Source organism: Enoplosus armatus, chromosome 6 (assembly GCF_043641665.1).
Source record: "Enoplosus armatus isolate fEnoArm2 chromosome 6, fEnoArm2.hap1, whole genome shotgun sequence".
Classification (NCBI taxonomy): Eukaryota; Metazoa; Chordata; class Actinopteri; order Centrarchiformes; family Enoplosidae; genus Enoplosus; species Enoplosus armatus.
The window spans coordinates 18,101,238-18,117,078 of NC_092185.1; the positions used below are offsets into that span (position 1 = coordinate 18,101,238).

The 15,841-nt window shown below is 42.9% G+C and overlaps 1 protein-coding gene across 1 annotated transcript; it reads left to right on the forward strand.

The window, feature by feature from the left end:
* The first annotated feature begins 1,403 nt into the window (after positions 1–1,403).
* Positions 1,404–12,348, forward strand: LOC139287144 (immunoglobulin superfamily member 22-like). The gene is made up of 25 exons (XM_070908132.1): positions 1,404–1,581; positions 1,975–2,109; positions 2,853–2,989; positions 3,953–4,052; positions 4,168–4,204; positions 4,532–4,703; positions 4,982–5,095; positions 5,204–5,366; positions 5,833–5,945; positions 6,187–6,349; positions 7,131–7,415; positions 7,513–7,637; positions 8,212–8,353; positions 8,615–8,822; positions 8,908–8,996; positions 9,091–9,393; positions 9,672–9,845; positions 10,143–10,271; positions 10,353–10,649; positions 10,735–10,823; positions 10,920–11,112; positions 11,307–11,609; positions 11,716–11,864; positions 11,992–12,172; positions 12,281–12,348. Exons 1-25 carry the CDS (start codon positions 1,404–1,406, stop codon positions 12,346–12,348), a joined length of 4,047 nt encoding a protein of 1,348 aa, XP_070764233.1.
* Positions 12,349–15,841: the final 3,493 nt, after the last annotated feature.

A 15,841-nucleotide genomic window follows, 5' to 3' on the forward strand; every position in this document is an offset into this window, starting at 1 on the left:
AACCTGGGGCGCAGACTAAATCTGTGAGAGAGTAAAGTCTTTGCTGTAACAAGTAAGTTTGGTTGGTGTCGTGCCTTGTTTTTTTCTGAAATAATAATAAAATAAAATAAACTTTTGCAATTTGCCATGCTGGATGCTGTGTGAGAAAGAGAGAGAGGAGCGAGATCAAGGACACTGAACAAAGAGGCAGAGAGGTAAGAAGGAAAAAGAGATGTTCTTGTGTTCCACTTGCAGCGAGACAGCAACCTGTTCAGCACTTTGTAGCTTCGAGTCACTTGCTACTCCTTTAGACTGTAGTTAGTTATACAATCAAAGAGTTTGCTGTGGCTGCTTGAAAACAACTTCCTTTGGTAGGTATCAAAGCTTACAGAACAAATTACTTCACTAAACCCAACATGTAGTGTATAGGCAGCAGGAAGCAAAATTTACATTTTCCATTCGGCGACTAATCTTGTGGCTAATTGTTCCTTTTGGCCAATCTGTCGCTGAGAAAAGAAAAAGACCATTCTACATTTTTATACCGATGTGATCATGCACACTGAGCTTTATGTGACTTTTTTTGTGAAGATGGAGATTTTACAAGTAGGTACAATGAGTGACACATTCATTAGAAGAATAGATGGGGCTTGACACTTGCTTGTACTTGGCATTGAACGGTTGTAACATCTGTAATCTTCTTCCTTCAGCTGCTGGTAAAGTGTATAGATTATGTGCAGGTGAAGATGCACATACACACCAATGCACAACTTACACACATGCTGAAAGAAATGAATGGGGGAATGGGCATGAGAGAGGAATCCAAATTCAAAGTAAGAGAGGAGGCGCTCGGTTCATCAGTGGTACAAGCACAATGCTTTATCTCCCACAGCAGGTGTGTGGATTACCTTTTTAATTGGATCTTTGTATGAGACAGGCAGAGGCAAAGGACTATTGTAGTCTCTGTTGAAAGGAGGATGATAGAGCAGAGAAAGGGCAGGGGATGAGCAGAAGGGAGGGACGTGAGTTTCGATCATGTCTGGTGTGTTCTTCTGGAAACACAAACCCAATTACCACCGAGGCAGAGCGAAGACGTGTGTTCAAGACATGCAAACACTCCAACATACACTTTAACAAACACAAGCATATGTCTGCTCTGAAAAGCCTCTTTTGCTATCTGAGTACACTATAGGATATTAGGATTACAATATCCGTGTGTGAATTTAGAGAGGATGGTTAGGATTGTCCTCTGCCCCCCTGGTTCCTCTTATCTACTGGAGGCAATATATCAGGACTAAAAGCTGTCACACGCAACAAGACCCAGTCGAATTAGGAGTCAAATGAGTTTTGTCTGCCACTTGTGAAATTATAATTTCACATCTCTATTTGTGTCTGGCACAGATCGGCACCACCTCAACGTCACTGTCATGGCAGCAGAGCTTCTCCAGGCCACTGGGGGCAGAGTGGAGCAGGTGGAACGGCAGATGGGTCAGATGAGGCAGATGTCAGAGATGCAAATGTCCTCCTCCTCCTCCACCTTCAGCTCCTCCGTGAGCTCTACCAAGCTGCGAAAGGTCTCTCAGGGCTTGACAAGAACCATGGAAGGTAGGAATTATCCACCAAGATCACCTTCTCCCCATCTGCCATGCTCTCTAATGTAACCTTTTTAATCACGAGACATGGCATGAAGGACCCTCTATTAGAGTTATCATTACAATTACATAGGATGGTTAAAATAGTAGCTTCAACTGACATTCCTCACCTGTCCCACTGTGCAGAACATTGTCTTTTTCGGAGCACATTGGGAACTAAATGATGCCAGGCTGCCATTTTAGGCTCCTGGCCAAATACAGACCAACAATACATTGAATGAACTACATTATTCAGTTCTACAGTGCAACAAAAAACATTCATAATGATAATATCACATTTGCATGTGATGCTGCTCTAACATAGCTCTCCTGTTTTGCACATGATTATAATGTGGATGTCCTTTAGAGCACTCTGGGGTTCAGCGAAAGACCTCAGCTGTGGCGGAGTCCTTCAGCCAGGTACAGAATTCCCCCCTGATCCCAGAGGGAGAGTCTGTCCCAGATTTTGAGGAGAAGCTGCGCCCCATCACTGCCCAGGAGGGTGAGGTGAACCGCTCCTTTCATCTCACAGCACCTTGAAATTTTCTAGAAACGCCCTTTGCGTCCCGTAATATCTCTCTTCACATTGAATTATAAACTGTGAGCCCTTGAGACTGTAAAAGTAAAAAAAAATTTTAGATCCTTGCCCATAGTTTGCCTAGAAACTCCACATGACACAAGCTTAAACTCTACTGGGAAGTAAAAGTTTGCAGCTATGTGTGAACTTTAGAAAACCATTTGTCTCTCTGGGTTGAAGGTACTGTAAATCCACGCTGATCAAAGTCCTGGCCAAGACCTCACAAAGCACAAAGATACTGTGATAGAGTTTGTGTGATGCTCTTGACCTCCATGGAAGAAACCCTTTGCTGCTTCTGCTGAATACTAGTGCCTATTCTGCATAAACTGCAGGCGTTTGAGCCGTATTCACCCAGGCTCTACCTGTGAATTATAGATTAAGAGGATTGTAGAAGATAGCCTGTCACAATATGCAGAACACTGCGGAGTAGCCATAGCATTAGCATTCATGGGTTCACCTGAAACTCACTGGTCTCAAAAGGAAAACAGAAAAAGGCAAGAGAGTGAGGTGATTGATCCGATGTTCATTAAACATTCATTCTCACTGCTCTGATATGATTTAATGTTATGTTTGTTAAAATAATGCAGAGGAGAGGAGCAACAGTCGTTACTCTGCAGCTCATTGTTCTCAAGCAGATAACATGCTTTAACCTGGTCTGTCATTCATAGGCGACAATGCTGTGTTCAAGGCCAAGGTGACGGGGAATCCCCAGCCCAGTGTTAACTGGGAACGAGCCAGTGGGTGCCCGCTGTCGGATGCCACTAAATCTTTCTATGACAACATAAACAAACAGCACATACTCAAGGTTTGCCACTGCACAACCCATAGTACCTCAGTTATTAAAGGGTGTCACTGACCGTTTTTGCTTTTGAAACAATCCCAAGGCTGTGATTAAAGAAAACAATGGTCCTGATACTAAAGGGACGTTTCTGTTGATTCAGATCTATATTGAGTCTCTATAACTTTCTGTGATATATCAGCAGGTTGAACCATTTTGTTTCCCTTCATTGTGTTGTCTGATGACTAATATCAAACAAATATTTTTAGAAATGGAGTCAGCTCTGTGTTTGTGTTCAGTCATATAAAAATATAAATAGTATGTAGCTTTGCATGTATCAATACAATCTGTTTTTTTCTGTTTCATTGACGGCTGATGACTTAAAAATACCATATTTTTAAAACAACTCCAGCACATCTATGCATGGATGTCATTGGAGCACCAATATCTGCAATATCTGCTACTACTAGTAATCTACTGCAAGTGCATTTACCAAGATGTGACCACAACAGACGGCTGCAGAGGGCAGCAGCTCTGTACAGACTATATCATTAAGCGGAGGGGGCTCTGCCATCTTGGTGCTGTCAACTCAGACAGCACACCGTGCATCATGAGGAAAAGTAGCTAGAAAGAAAAAAAAAACTCTCTCTGATCCTTTTATCTGTAACCACTCTGGAGTGGATTTAGCGCTTTCTCTGTACCAGCCGGGGAGCTTAAGTGAAGCTTAAATAGCTATTATAAAGCAATTAACTTGTGGGTGCTGACATATGCATCTCCCTTTGCCATCTGTTTCTCTGGTGAGGGATGACTGTTAAGTTTAAAATGTTTACTGGGTATTCCCAGCATGGCACTGCCTCCCTCTGCTCCAAGTAAGTACTGCAGTGGGATTTAAAGTGACCAGGCCATGTAATTACAGTGAGACAGTAGCAGCGTAAAGCAAACCATTTTAATTCATTTTATGTATCCAACAATGAATTTCCTCCACTTCAGATCAAAACCCTGACCCTGGAGGATGCTGATGTCTACAAGTGCATTGCCTCCAACAAGCACGGAGAGGCCACCTACTCTATATCCCTCACTGTTACAGAAAGTGAGTCTAGCCATTTCATATAACACACTGTGTGAACCTTTCTTAGTCCCGATAGTTATTTAGAAGCTGTTTTCACTCAGTGCCTTAGGTGAAGATGCTCTGTCTTCATTTCTAGATCCAGCATTGGACTTCAAAAAGATGCTGAAGAAACGGTAGGAACACAAGCCTGTTGTCTAATACTAGCCGTGACACTCCCAAAGCCTGTCAAGGTGTGATGGAGCGTTCTCTGATCCACCCCCAGATGCTTTTTTTTTTGCATGCATCCAGAAATATCTACAGGACAGGAAATCTAAAGAGCTCCACTGTGTGCTAGTGTTGCTGCAGGGGGCAGAGGAAGATGCTTTTGAGCTGTCATCGCACATATGCATACGCTGTCAGACATACATGTACATGTACACACACACACATAGGCCTGGCATAAACCTTTGTAAACACACATGCACGATTGTTTCCCGTCTGACGTCTCTCTCATGGTGCAGCAGTGTGGAGAAGAGAGAGGAGAAGAGGCCACCTACAGAGGAGGAGATGTTAAAGATCCTGGCTGGAGCTGACAAGAAGGACTACGAGAGGATCTGTGCCGAGCACGGCTTCACCGACTTCAGAGGCATCCTCAAGAAGCTGAAGGAGATGAAGAAGAAAGTGGAGGTGGAGGTGAGCCTGTCATACAGAGAGCTTGTTCACGTACCACAGGATCACATAAGGAACAAAAGGTTTGGGATGTGATATGAAAAACAGTTTAAAAATAGAGCAGAATGGAAAAAGAGAAAGAAAAAAGTTTAATGTCACACAGATACAGCCATTGCAACAAAGGTGTGTCGCATAGAAACACTCAAGTCAACTAATGTGAAGACGGGAAAATACTTTGCGGTGTTATGTTGTCTGGGTTTGAAATCTGTAAATAAGTGTTTGATCATGTGGTATTTTGCCAGATGGTACGAGTGCTGAAGCCCCTGGAGGACATCACTGCCAAAGCCGACACGGACATTGTCTTCGACACCATCCTGGAACTGAAGGATCCAAACATCAGGATGCATTGGTTTCTGGTAAAACTGATGGTGTCTGTTGTGCTTCAAAGTTTGCATATATATATATGGGATTTTCCATTACATAAAACACTTGTGAGTTCTCCCCTTATCTTGTTTACGATTCAGGATAAAGAGCTGCTGCGGATCCAGTACTCTCATGGGAAATACGAAGTGAAACAGATGGGAACCAAGCACCTGCTGTGCATTTCTAGCGTGAGCCTCGGTGACATGGGCACCTACACTCTGCAGGTTGCAGACAAGAGGCTGTCAGCCAGGCTTAACGTCATAGGCAAGTGCAGAATGGGACTCAAGTCCTTCCAGCGGCTCATAACTCAGAGAGACAGTGCACACTTGTTTTATATTGTTTAACAGATGGGGACACGTTTTATGTGAGCATAATGACCTGCATATGTGTCTGACTTTGTTTTGCTTTTACACTCTTACACCTTCCATTTAATGTCATTTCCTTGTCCTGTTTCTCATCTCTCATTCCATCTACAGGACATAAATAGCCAACATTTTTATATATTTTTTGACCAGCCAGAGATGATTTTCTCTCTTAGTCAGCTTTCTTAGTCATCTCATATTTCTCTGAACACCCATATATCAAAGCGCCAATTGCCAGATGTCTTACAGCAAATTACAAATACTGCTCTTTGGCATGGAATCCTTTTCTGTGAGGTGTTTACATGATTTAGTCTATACAATTTAAATCATATATTAGAGAGCCTTTTTCTCTCCTATGTCTCTTTCAGATGAACCTCTGAAATTCCTGTCTGACTTCAAGCCCAAGAAAGTGACAGAGCGCCAGACCGCCGTGTTTGAGGTCCATCTCTCTAAGAAGACAGATGCACCGCTCATCTGGAAGGTTTGCATGTGACTCTAAAAGACACATTAAATACACTTTTACACAAGCGCATAATATTCCATCTAGGATGAGATGTAAGAAGTTGCTCTCGAGGAACATTTTGTTTTCAGCATCTAGGTAACTCAGATGAAAAGAAACACACAAATTCAAACATTCTAGGCGGACGTGAACACCAGGGAAATACACACGATGGAAAAGGAATATGGAAATTGTTTTCCCAGAAGTGTTTGTATTTTGGCAGGTAAAGGGAAAGGAAGTAAAAAGAGATGAAAAGTTCGACGTGTCCCTGTCTGAGGATGGTCTGACCTACACCTTGAAGATTAAGGATGTGAAAGTCAGTGACACTGGAGATTACACCTTCAGCATCGGAGACCTCACTGCCACCGTGCCACTTTTCATTGAGAGTATGGACGGAAGTATTTTAAAGGCTTCACCCTCATAAAAAACTTTTTTTATGTGTGCTTTTTGTTTGTTATGGTTTGTTATGTTTTGTTTTCCCCAAAAGGGCTGTGTCTTCCTGTTTTAGTGGAGCTAGCATTTCGAAGGAAACAAACTTCCCCCTTCAGACTCAGTGGAGATAAGCAGTTACTGCTTTTTTTTTACCCTCCCCTGAGATTAGAGGCTTCGTTCCTTCATAGCTATGCTAAACAACATCATCTTCCCTCTATCGTCCAAATGAAGACGTATGGGTAGCATAATAAATCCTCCCTCCTAGTGCTGAGTTGAAAGTAATCCAACCAAATCCCTCCTCACAACAAGCTCATTTATTACGGCTCTGTCTAACAAGATGCTTACTTGCTCAAGGTGCAAGCTGGGGCATGTAAATATCAAGGACATGTGGCAGTCCTCTGGGGTTGCAGGAACAGAAGCATAGTAATTGAGGTTGTGTTAATTACGGTTATTCATGAGCAGACTATCTTTCTTGTTCTTTAACTATAATTCTACTATATGTGTTAGGAGTCAATATAAAGAATAAACCTAATAAGTGGGTAGAACATTTAATTCTGTTCATAACTTCACCCTATAATCATGCTTTTCACATTCCATGTGATTAGATTAATTTTGCATGTGTTTACACTATAGGAATTACCATAAAGGTCAAAGAGAAACATGCTGGTGAAAGCCAAATAAACCTCTAAAGTGACTCTCTTCCTTTTATTCTTGGTCTATTTTACTTTTATCCAGGGATTCCCATCAAGTTTACCAGCCTCTTAAAGAACGTCCGTGTGCAGGAGAGAGGCAAGGCCCGCCTGGAGTGTGAGATGAGCTCCAAGGACGTGCACATTCGCTGGCTGAAAGACGGGTGTGATATCACAGCCAGTCGTCGCTACATCTTCATGCGCGAGGGAAGGAGGGCAGAGGTTATCCTCGAGGACTGTGAGCTGACAGATGAGGGAGAGTACTCTGTCATCTGCACTCAGGACAATGATGCACACGAATATGTCACTTCTGCCAATCTGAGCGTGGATGGTAATGGAGTTTTTTTCAGTATCAGCCAACTTGTTTTAAGGTCTAACATAACAGTAGTGACTAATAAGTAAGTCATGTGTTCTTTGTGTGCTGCCAGAGCGTTTCGCCTCAGTGAAGAGTGGTATGTCAGACGCTCAGTGTCCTACAGGCTCCCCTGCAGAGCTGTGTGTTGTTCTTGATGATGAGAAGGTGGACGGAGTGTGGCTGAAGGATGGAGTGGAGGTAAGAGACAATACGGGATGGGATGAAATTTGGTACAGATATCCATGGTCCTCGGGGGATGAATCCTAATGACCTTAATGGCAGAAAAGTTGTGTTTTTTTGAGTGAAATGTTTGTTGGGAGGATTGCTATGAAATTTGGTACACACATTCATGTCACCCTCAAGATGAATTGTAACAAATCTGGTGATTCCCTAACTTTTCATTTATCTAAAAAACCTGCACAACTAACGACATTCCCATCAGTCTCACCTGTACCTTGTGTTTAGTGCTAATTAGCATATGTTATGTGAAAACTTAAAGTAAGATGGGTAGCATGCTAACATCAACACAAGCACAAGTACATCCTCACAAAGCCACTAGCATGACTGCAGATTCTTAGTCATGTGCAAGTGATACACAACTTTAATGCCATTGCCATAATCAAAAAGCTTGAAACAATTAATATCGTCATGATTTTAATCAAGTCGCATTTATAGCATTTTTATCAGTTAAGTTCTATCACCCACACACACTCCTCTTTTCATTTATTTTTCAGTCAGTGAAGTGTTTTGTCCTTCATGTTATATTTGACAGATTTCAGAGCTGAGTGGGGTTCAGGTGGTCAAACAGGGAGCCGTACACAAGCTGATCTTCTCTGGTGTGACTAATGGCCATGAGGGCAAGTACACCTTCAGAGCCAAGGGGGCTGAGAGCGAGGCCGTACTCGCTATTGCAGGTGTGTGTTTGTGTTTGATGTTTGAGTATGTATTCACAGGTGGGGCAGAGACTTGCTGGAACGAGCTTCCTGCCACTGGCATGGACACAAACATCCAGACAGTGTCTTTTTTGATACTACCACTAGGAGTCAGACATTTTCAAATCCTACATACTAAAGCTACCAAACCTGCACTGAAAACCATAATGAAATTGAAACGAAAGCTGAAATCTATATCCAAAATCCAATAAAATACCAATCTATATTAACCCTATTTCCCAGACCCTCCAGAAATTGATTCCTCTGTGCTGGACTTGTTGGGGGCCCGACCTGTGACTGTGAAGGCGGGCCAGACAGCCACCATTAAGATCCCCTTCAAAAGCAAACCGCCTCCCAAAGTCACCTGGTACAAGGACGGAGTGGAGGTCATGGAGGATGAGAGGACCAAGGTGGAGCGAACAGCTGACGGCACCTTGCTGGTGCTCAGCAGGTGGGTGAGCAGAGAAGGGGCATCATCCACTCAGATATGTTATGATCTTTTCAAAATCTTTTCTCTCACTTTGCTTTTTTACTAGATGTGTGCGAGAAGACAGTGGGGCAATTATGCTCCGTCTGAAGAGTGACTGTGGTACTGCCGTTGCCAACCTGCACCTCAATGTGATTGGTGGGTGACAACACATGTTTGGCTACAAAAGGTAAAGCAGTTTTCTTTAACACACGTTTGAATTACTTAACACGTATTTTGCTACACTCCCCAGACCATCCTAAGCCTCCCCAAGGGAAAGTGGAGTTCCTCGAGCTGTCAGGAAAGTGTATCAAGATGAAGTGGAAGGCTCCGCGGGACAATGGAGGTAAGCAAGTAAGCAGCTTTGTGATTGAACGGCGTGTGGCAGGCAAGAAGTCCTGGACCAGGGTTGGTGAAGAAGACAGCAGCACCACCACCTTCAGCGATGACAAAGTGGAGGAGGGCCAGGCGTACCAGTATCGCATCAGGGCCGTCAACGCGGAGGGAATGAGTGACCCTCTCGAGACAGAGGAGGTGTGCGCTGGAGAGCCCGTAGGTGAGAGCCAATTCAAACAATGAATTATCATCATCAAAATCATCTCTCAAAACATCAAGATGTCTGAGCAAAAGACACTTGGAGAGAAGAGTTTTGGGGGTCCAGAGGTGAGACTTGTAATCACCATCATTGTTCCCATCATTATTCACTCCCTTATCATTATCATCACAGCCATTGAAATTATCATGTCATTGTCAAGCTCACCTTCTTTACCAGATAAACTCCCCTTTCTTCATCATGCATGAGAACACTTCTCCTATTTAAATCCAACTACCCAGAGGCTCCAGGCACAGCGTCCCAGCCCCAGGTGTCTAACATAACCAAGGACACCATGACAGTGAGCTGGACACCTCCAGCCCATGACGGGGGAGCCCCAGTTCTGGGCTACATCGTGGAGAGGAGGAAGAAGGGGAGTAACATGTGGTTGCAGGTCAATAAGGAGCTCCTCACAGGTCAGACTCAGGGCAGTACATCAAGCTATCATGTTCTGTTGTCATATTTAGTTGCTATAGACTGACATTGTCTTTTGTTTTTCACTCTAATTATATCTTGCTGTTACAGGCTGTGTTTACACAATTTTAATGCAGACATTCTTGAGAAAGGACACAGTGTTTTAAGGTGTATCAAATTAAGTCATCACTCTATATATTCAACCCATATGGTTTTCATTTCTGTATTGACAGTACATACATCCTCTGTTTTTGGTTGCATTTTATTTATTGAATTTGTATCTGTGTTACTGTTTTCAGATACAAAATTCATGGTGGAAGGGCTGGTGGATAATGTGGAGTACGAGTTCAGAGTCACCAGTGTAAACAGGGCTGGAGCAGGCAGTCCTAGCACCATTTCTAATGCAGTCCTGGCCAAAGACCCAATAAGTGAGTCCTTCACTGTCCCTCTCTGTATCCATATTATCTAGACCATCTAACGTATAAAAAACCTTGGCTTTGCCCTTGTAGGAGCTCCTGGCCTGGTGAGGAACCTGTGTGTGTCTGATTCCACAAACTCCTCAATTTTTCTGAGGTGGACACCTCCCGAGCCGGGGGACGAGCCCTCGGGTTACATCCTAGAGGTTCGCCCTGAGGATGCTAAAGAGTGGATGAAGGCCACCAAGATCCCCATCGCTGGCACTGCCTTCAATGTGGGAGGACTTCAAGAGCGGATGAAGTACCACTTCCGTATCCGGGCTGTCAATGAAGGAGGGGTGGGACAGCCCATTGAGCTGTTGGAGGGTGTACTGGCCATGCCTCCGCCTGGTAATATGACTGCATTCTGTTGTTGTCTCCTATTTTTTTTCTCTATTTGGTTTTCTCTCTTCTGTTATGTTTTTTCCCTACACAGTGACACCCAGGTTTGATCTCCAGGGGAAGCTGAAGAACCAGATGGTGGTCCGAGCCGGAACGGCACTTTGCCTTCAACTCACCTTCACTGTAAGACTCTGATCTACACATTACTAGCATGCACTCCATGTAAGTCCTATAACATGAATTCTTACTCCTCAAGCCTTCCCTTCTTCACCCTTACAGGCTTCACCTCCCCCAGTGGTAACCTGGTTCAAGGATGGCATCATCACTACAGGACGAGAAGTCGTCACCAAGAGCAAGACTCACTCCCAGTTCCTCATTTCCTCCTCTCAGCGATCTGACTCTGGCGTCTACCGTGTACACCTGAAGAACGACTATGGAGAGGCTCACTATGATGTCAGTGTCAGGGTTACAGGTGAGTGCTGAAGGCTCCATTGTATATGCATATAGTCTTTAATTATGTGCTCTTTTTTAACATCTATATACTGTATTTTGCTTAACAATTTGGTCCCTCAAAGTATATGTCACAGGTTTCATCTCCAAAATCGGGTGTTGGCTTTGGCTTAAATAAAATATTTCTTCTCCTCATCATCCTCCTTCCTCTCTCAGACTTTCCTCGACCCCCGAGGAACCTCTGCCTGGAAGAGGAGGTTCCGGGTACAGTGACCCTGCAGTGGGATCACACCCTAGACCTGACTGACGACGACGAGGGAGCACATTACGTCATCCTCAAACGTGACACCAGCACTGCCTCCTGGTTCACTGTGGCCGAGCGTGTCTTCAGCAGCAAGTACACCGTCACCGGACTGCTTCCCGGGAGGAAGTATTTCTTCCGAGTCATTGCACAGAACTCTATTGGAGACAGTGATCCCTTGGACTCGAAGGAACCTCTCATCATCGCCAAGGAGAAAGGTGAGAAGGGAAGACTTCAGATTTCAGTATTACACTGTTGGTCGAATTAATACTAATTTTCTTGTGTTCTTGTATGTTTTTATGTGTTTGTACATCTGTTTCTTAGAGTGCATCAGCAGCCTTCGGTTAAGGGAATATGCCTCACCACCACGTCAGGTGAAACCTACATTCCTGCTGCCACTGAAGGACCACGCTGTTCACAGAGGCCATGACTGCACCATGAGCTGTGCCTATCAGGGTATGCCAACGCCAAAGGTATGAAGGACATGGCTATTGATATCAGTGTGGTGCATCTACTTGAAAACATCTGTGCATTAATAATTGAAACATGTTTTCCCCAGCCCCCTAAAGTAACAATAATATTGGTAATTCCCCTGCGTAGGCCTGCTGGTATAAGGGGGAGTCGAAGATCTCTGACTCCCCTCGGTTTTGGCAGAGCACAGCCAACGGAGTGTGCACCTTGGTCATCCCCACCTGTGGAACCAAAGATGGCGGAAAATACACACTGGTGCTGGAGAACACTCTGGGGACGGCCAAGTGCTCCTGCAACCTGGTGATATTTGGTAGGTTTTGAGAGAGGGAGTGGAGTGGAATGATGGTTTAATACACAAAAAGGTGTTTTATGCTTTCCTTGACTAATTGTTCATGTTTCTGTGTGTGATGTCTTCCAGATAAGGATGACAAGGGCCTGTTGGAGAGCCTGGCCAAGCAGGCAAACAAAGAGAAGCTTATTTTGTAAGAAGAAGCTTGAACTGTTGCCATGAAAGATGCACTTTGATTGGCCACTGACCTTATACTGCATGTGCTGTCACCACTAACAATGAATATTTAGCTCTGATTGGAGACATTAGACATTTATAAATCACATTTTTGATTGACTTGAATTTCAGATTGTTTTGGTCAAACATCTTGACATCATGATATTTTTCAACTCTTTTTCCCCATTTTCCTGGCTCTGATAATGCATCAAATGACCACCAGAGGTCAGACTTGCTCCCATCAATGTGTAGGCATTCTGCTCCAGAAGCAGTACTCATTAGTCAGCTCGCTCAGCCAGAGAGTCCTTTCTCTCTCAGTGACAAATGTTTTTCTTTCTATAAAGGAATTTGACTTTCATCTTTTCTCCAGTTTTTTGTTTCCCCCAAACACTTATTTCACAGGGCTTGCTGTACCAGGCCATATGCCATGTCAACTAAGTGGACTAGATGGAGTGTGTGTCTGCACATAAAATTCACAACAAAAATAATTTAATATAACAGTACACAGTGCATCATATCCACACTGCCACTTTGGAACCAGAGTTCAAGAGACTGAGGCTGATTTGAGTTAAGTGGCATGCACACTGCCAATTATGCAACTAGTCAAAATCCTACTTCCCTTTGAGGTATCCTGGTAGTTTAGCGTGTTAATCTGCATAACATGCAATGCCCTGGGTTTCAATACAGTCTACAACTTTTATCAGACATCATCCTCGTTCCCAGTTCTGCCTGATACATTCTACTTTGGATGATTGAAAAAAACATTTCAAACAAAAATAGAAAATATTTCACCTCCTGCCACTGTGCATAAAATGCTGCCAGAGAGTATTAGGACAGTGACACATTTTTATGCACTGTCGCTGTCTCGCACATTATTGGATTTGAAATGAAACAATGAGCTTTGCAGGTATTATCAGCCACATTAGATGAGCTGTGTAGAAGCTGGAGTCCTTTTTAAAAATACCAGTAGTCTCACAATTTTAGGTGACAGAAAGTAACTTAACAGCAACTTTAAGTTATCATATTTTTATGAAGTCTATGACTGTTAACCACTCATAAATGTCAGGAGACGCCTGTTATTTTTCAGCCAATTGCACTTCTTGCTTGTTTTGAGGGCTTTTTGCATTCAGTCTGGTCCTCAGCAAGTGAAACACAAGCTCAGTTGGATTTATGCCTGCTGATCAACTTGGCATGTCAAGTGGTAAAACAAATCATTTTTTGCCTTGTCTATATGTTTAGGATCACTGTCCTGCTGCATTGACTTAAGATATGGAGAGTGTATGTATGAAAAACGCTACAAGTCCAACATTGTTCATCCAATATGACTTGAATATAGATTCAATTTGAGCCTTTGAACCTGAAAGTCCACTTTAACCTCACTTTGATTGTTAATTTCAAATGTAATGTGTTAAAACAAAACATAAAAAGTGTCCTAATACTTATCGAATGCAGTGTGTGATGGCATCCCTCAGGTTAAAGAGGCCTGACAGCCTCTCAGAGTGATCTGCTGCTGCTTGAGAGAGTGAGTGTGGCCTGGTAAGAAGCTGCAAAATAGACAAAGAGCGGTTACAACCCCTCTCCATCCTGATGTCACTGTTCTGGCTCATACAGACTCCATTTCTATAGAGCCACCGGGGGACTGGCAGTGTCAGGTTGCCAGGTTCAAATCAATTAAGCGCCAACAGGCACTAAACCTATGTCACTGGTACCTTCTGACTCCTCACTGCTCAGCTAAGGCACAATAAGGTGGAAGTAGCTTGAAGTGAAAGCCTGAATAGTCAAGTTAAGTATTTGACAGAAACAAAAGGCTGCATTGCATTTATATGGCTACACCGAAGAGATGCAGGATGAAAATCTATTCAAAGTTTCCCAATAAATAAGTTGAATGGAGCAATATTTTACAAAAAGGAGATAACTGTAGTGTCTTTCACATTTATTGCTCATTGAATTTCATTATTTCAATGGAAGCATGTGTCACAGGGCCTGTTTTTATAAAGGCCATCACAGATATGCCTCATCATCGTAGAAGACTGGAGCTCTTTGATAGTAAGACCTTGGCTGCGAATGAATGAGACGCATTTGGAGAGAACTGGCACGGTTCCTACAGGAATCTATGAGATGTGGTATGTGTGTGTGTGTGTGTGTGTGTGTGTGTTTAAAAAAATGATGGAGAGAAAAAAGGAGACATGAACCAGAGGCAAGAGGAAGTACTGGTAGCAGTCTGGATGAGTTTCCACAGGGTTAAAGTCTGTTGAAAGCACATTTTCCACCTCGGCCAGACAATAGAGTGCAGCAGTTACTAGAACAGAGCTGTCTGTTGTCCTCCAGTCCTTTCTGCCTTAATGGCACTTTAGCTGCTGAGGTCCAACAGCTTCTGTAGAAACACAAAACACTGAACAGTTATAAATATCAGCTGACATTTTGAATGCAGCACCTTTGATTCTAGGACACAACAAAACAAACAAAAAAAGACCAAAGGATGTAATCTTGAAGTTGCATTGTAATTGCATTTATTTTGCCAATAGATATTCACATTCATAGCAGTTTCACTACAGCAAAGAAACTATTTCATCTCTACAGTCAAGAAAGAAAGAAATCACAAAGTGAAAATCAAGGACGACAAGGTAAAGTATATCATAGAATAAAAATAAGAGAAAAAGAACACATTTGTTCATGAAATGAAGTCAAATGATGCATTGTAATGGGCCTTCAATAAAAAAAGTTTGTGGTAAACAAACCCAGCTTTTTCCACAGTGACAGGCAAAGATAGCATTCGGGGCTGCTTTTCTGCAAATAAAAGGATAACACTTAAAAAAACTTCAAAAGCAATTAATGCCTTTTAACGCTGATTCTCTCACGCCTCGATGTGTCACTTTCTTGTACTTAAACCATCAACATCAAAACAGTGACTTAAGCTTTCTCTCTTAAAGAAAGAAGTGGGAAGAGTAAAGGAAAGCGGAGCATATACTTTAAAGGATACAGTACACAACAATCCTTTTCTTTGAAACACTTTAGCTGCTAGTTTTAAAGAGAGATTGACTGGCCTTACTCTGTACCAAAAAATGCAGCACACAGTAGATTACAAATATTACAAAGAGAAGATTCAGCATTATCTTTACATAGTTGTAAGCTCATACTGATGTTGGAGGACTGTCAGTCATAAAAACACCTGGGTGTGTAGTGTGCAGTTTTCTGTCACCGTAGATGAGCGTTGACATGGAGGAATCGTCTCAATCTACTTGTCATGCATGAGTAAAGATACGCAAACTTTACAGCTCTATGTGTTGAATGTCACCCGCTGCGTTATAACGGGTACGGCACATTTACAGCAAAGGTTTCAAATCAAAGAGCACAAACAACAGCAAAGAGAAAGAGAGAGAGAGAAAACTTGAAATCAAAGAAAAGTGCCAACTTATTCAAAGGACCGAGTGGAACAAGGGTCCTCTCTACTACAACAGCTACTGGCTCCAGCTC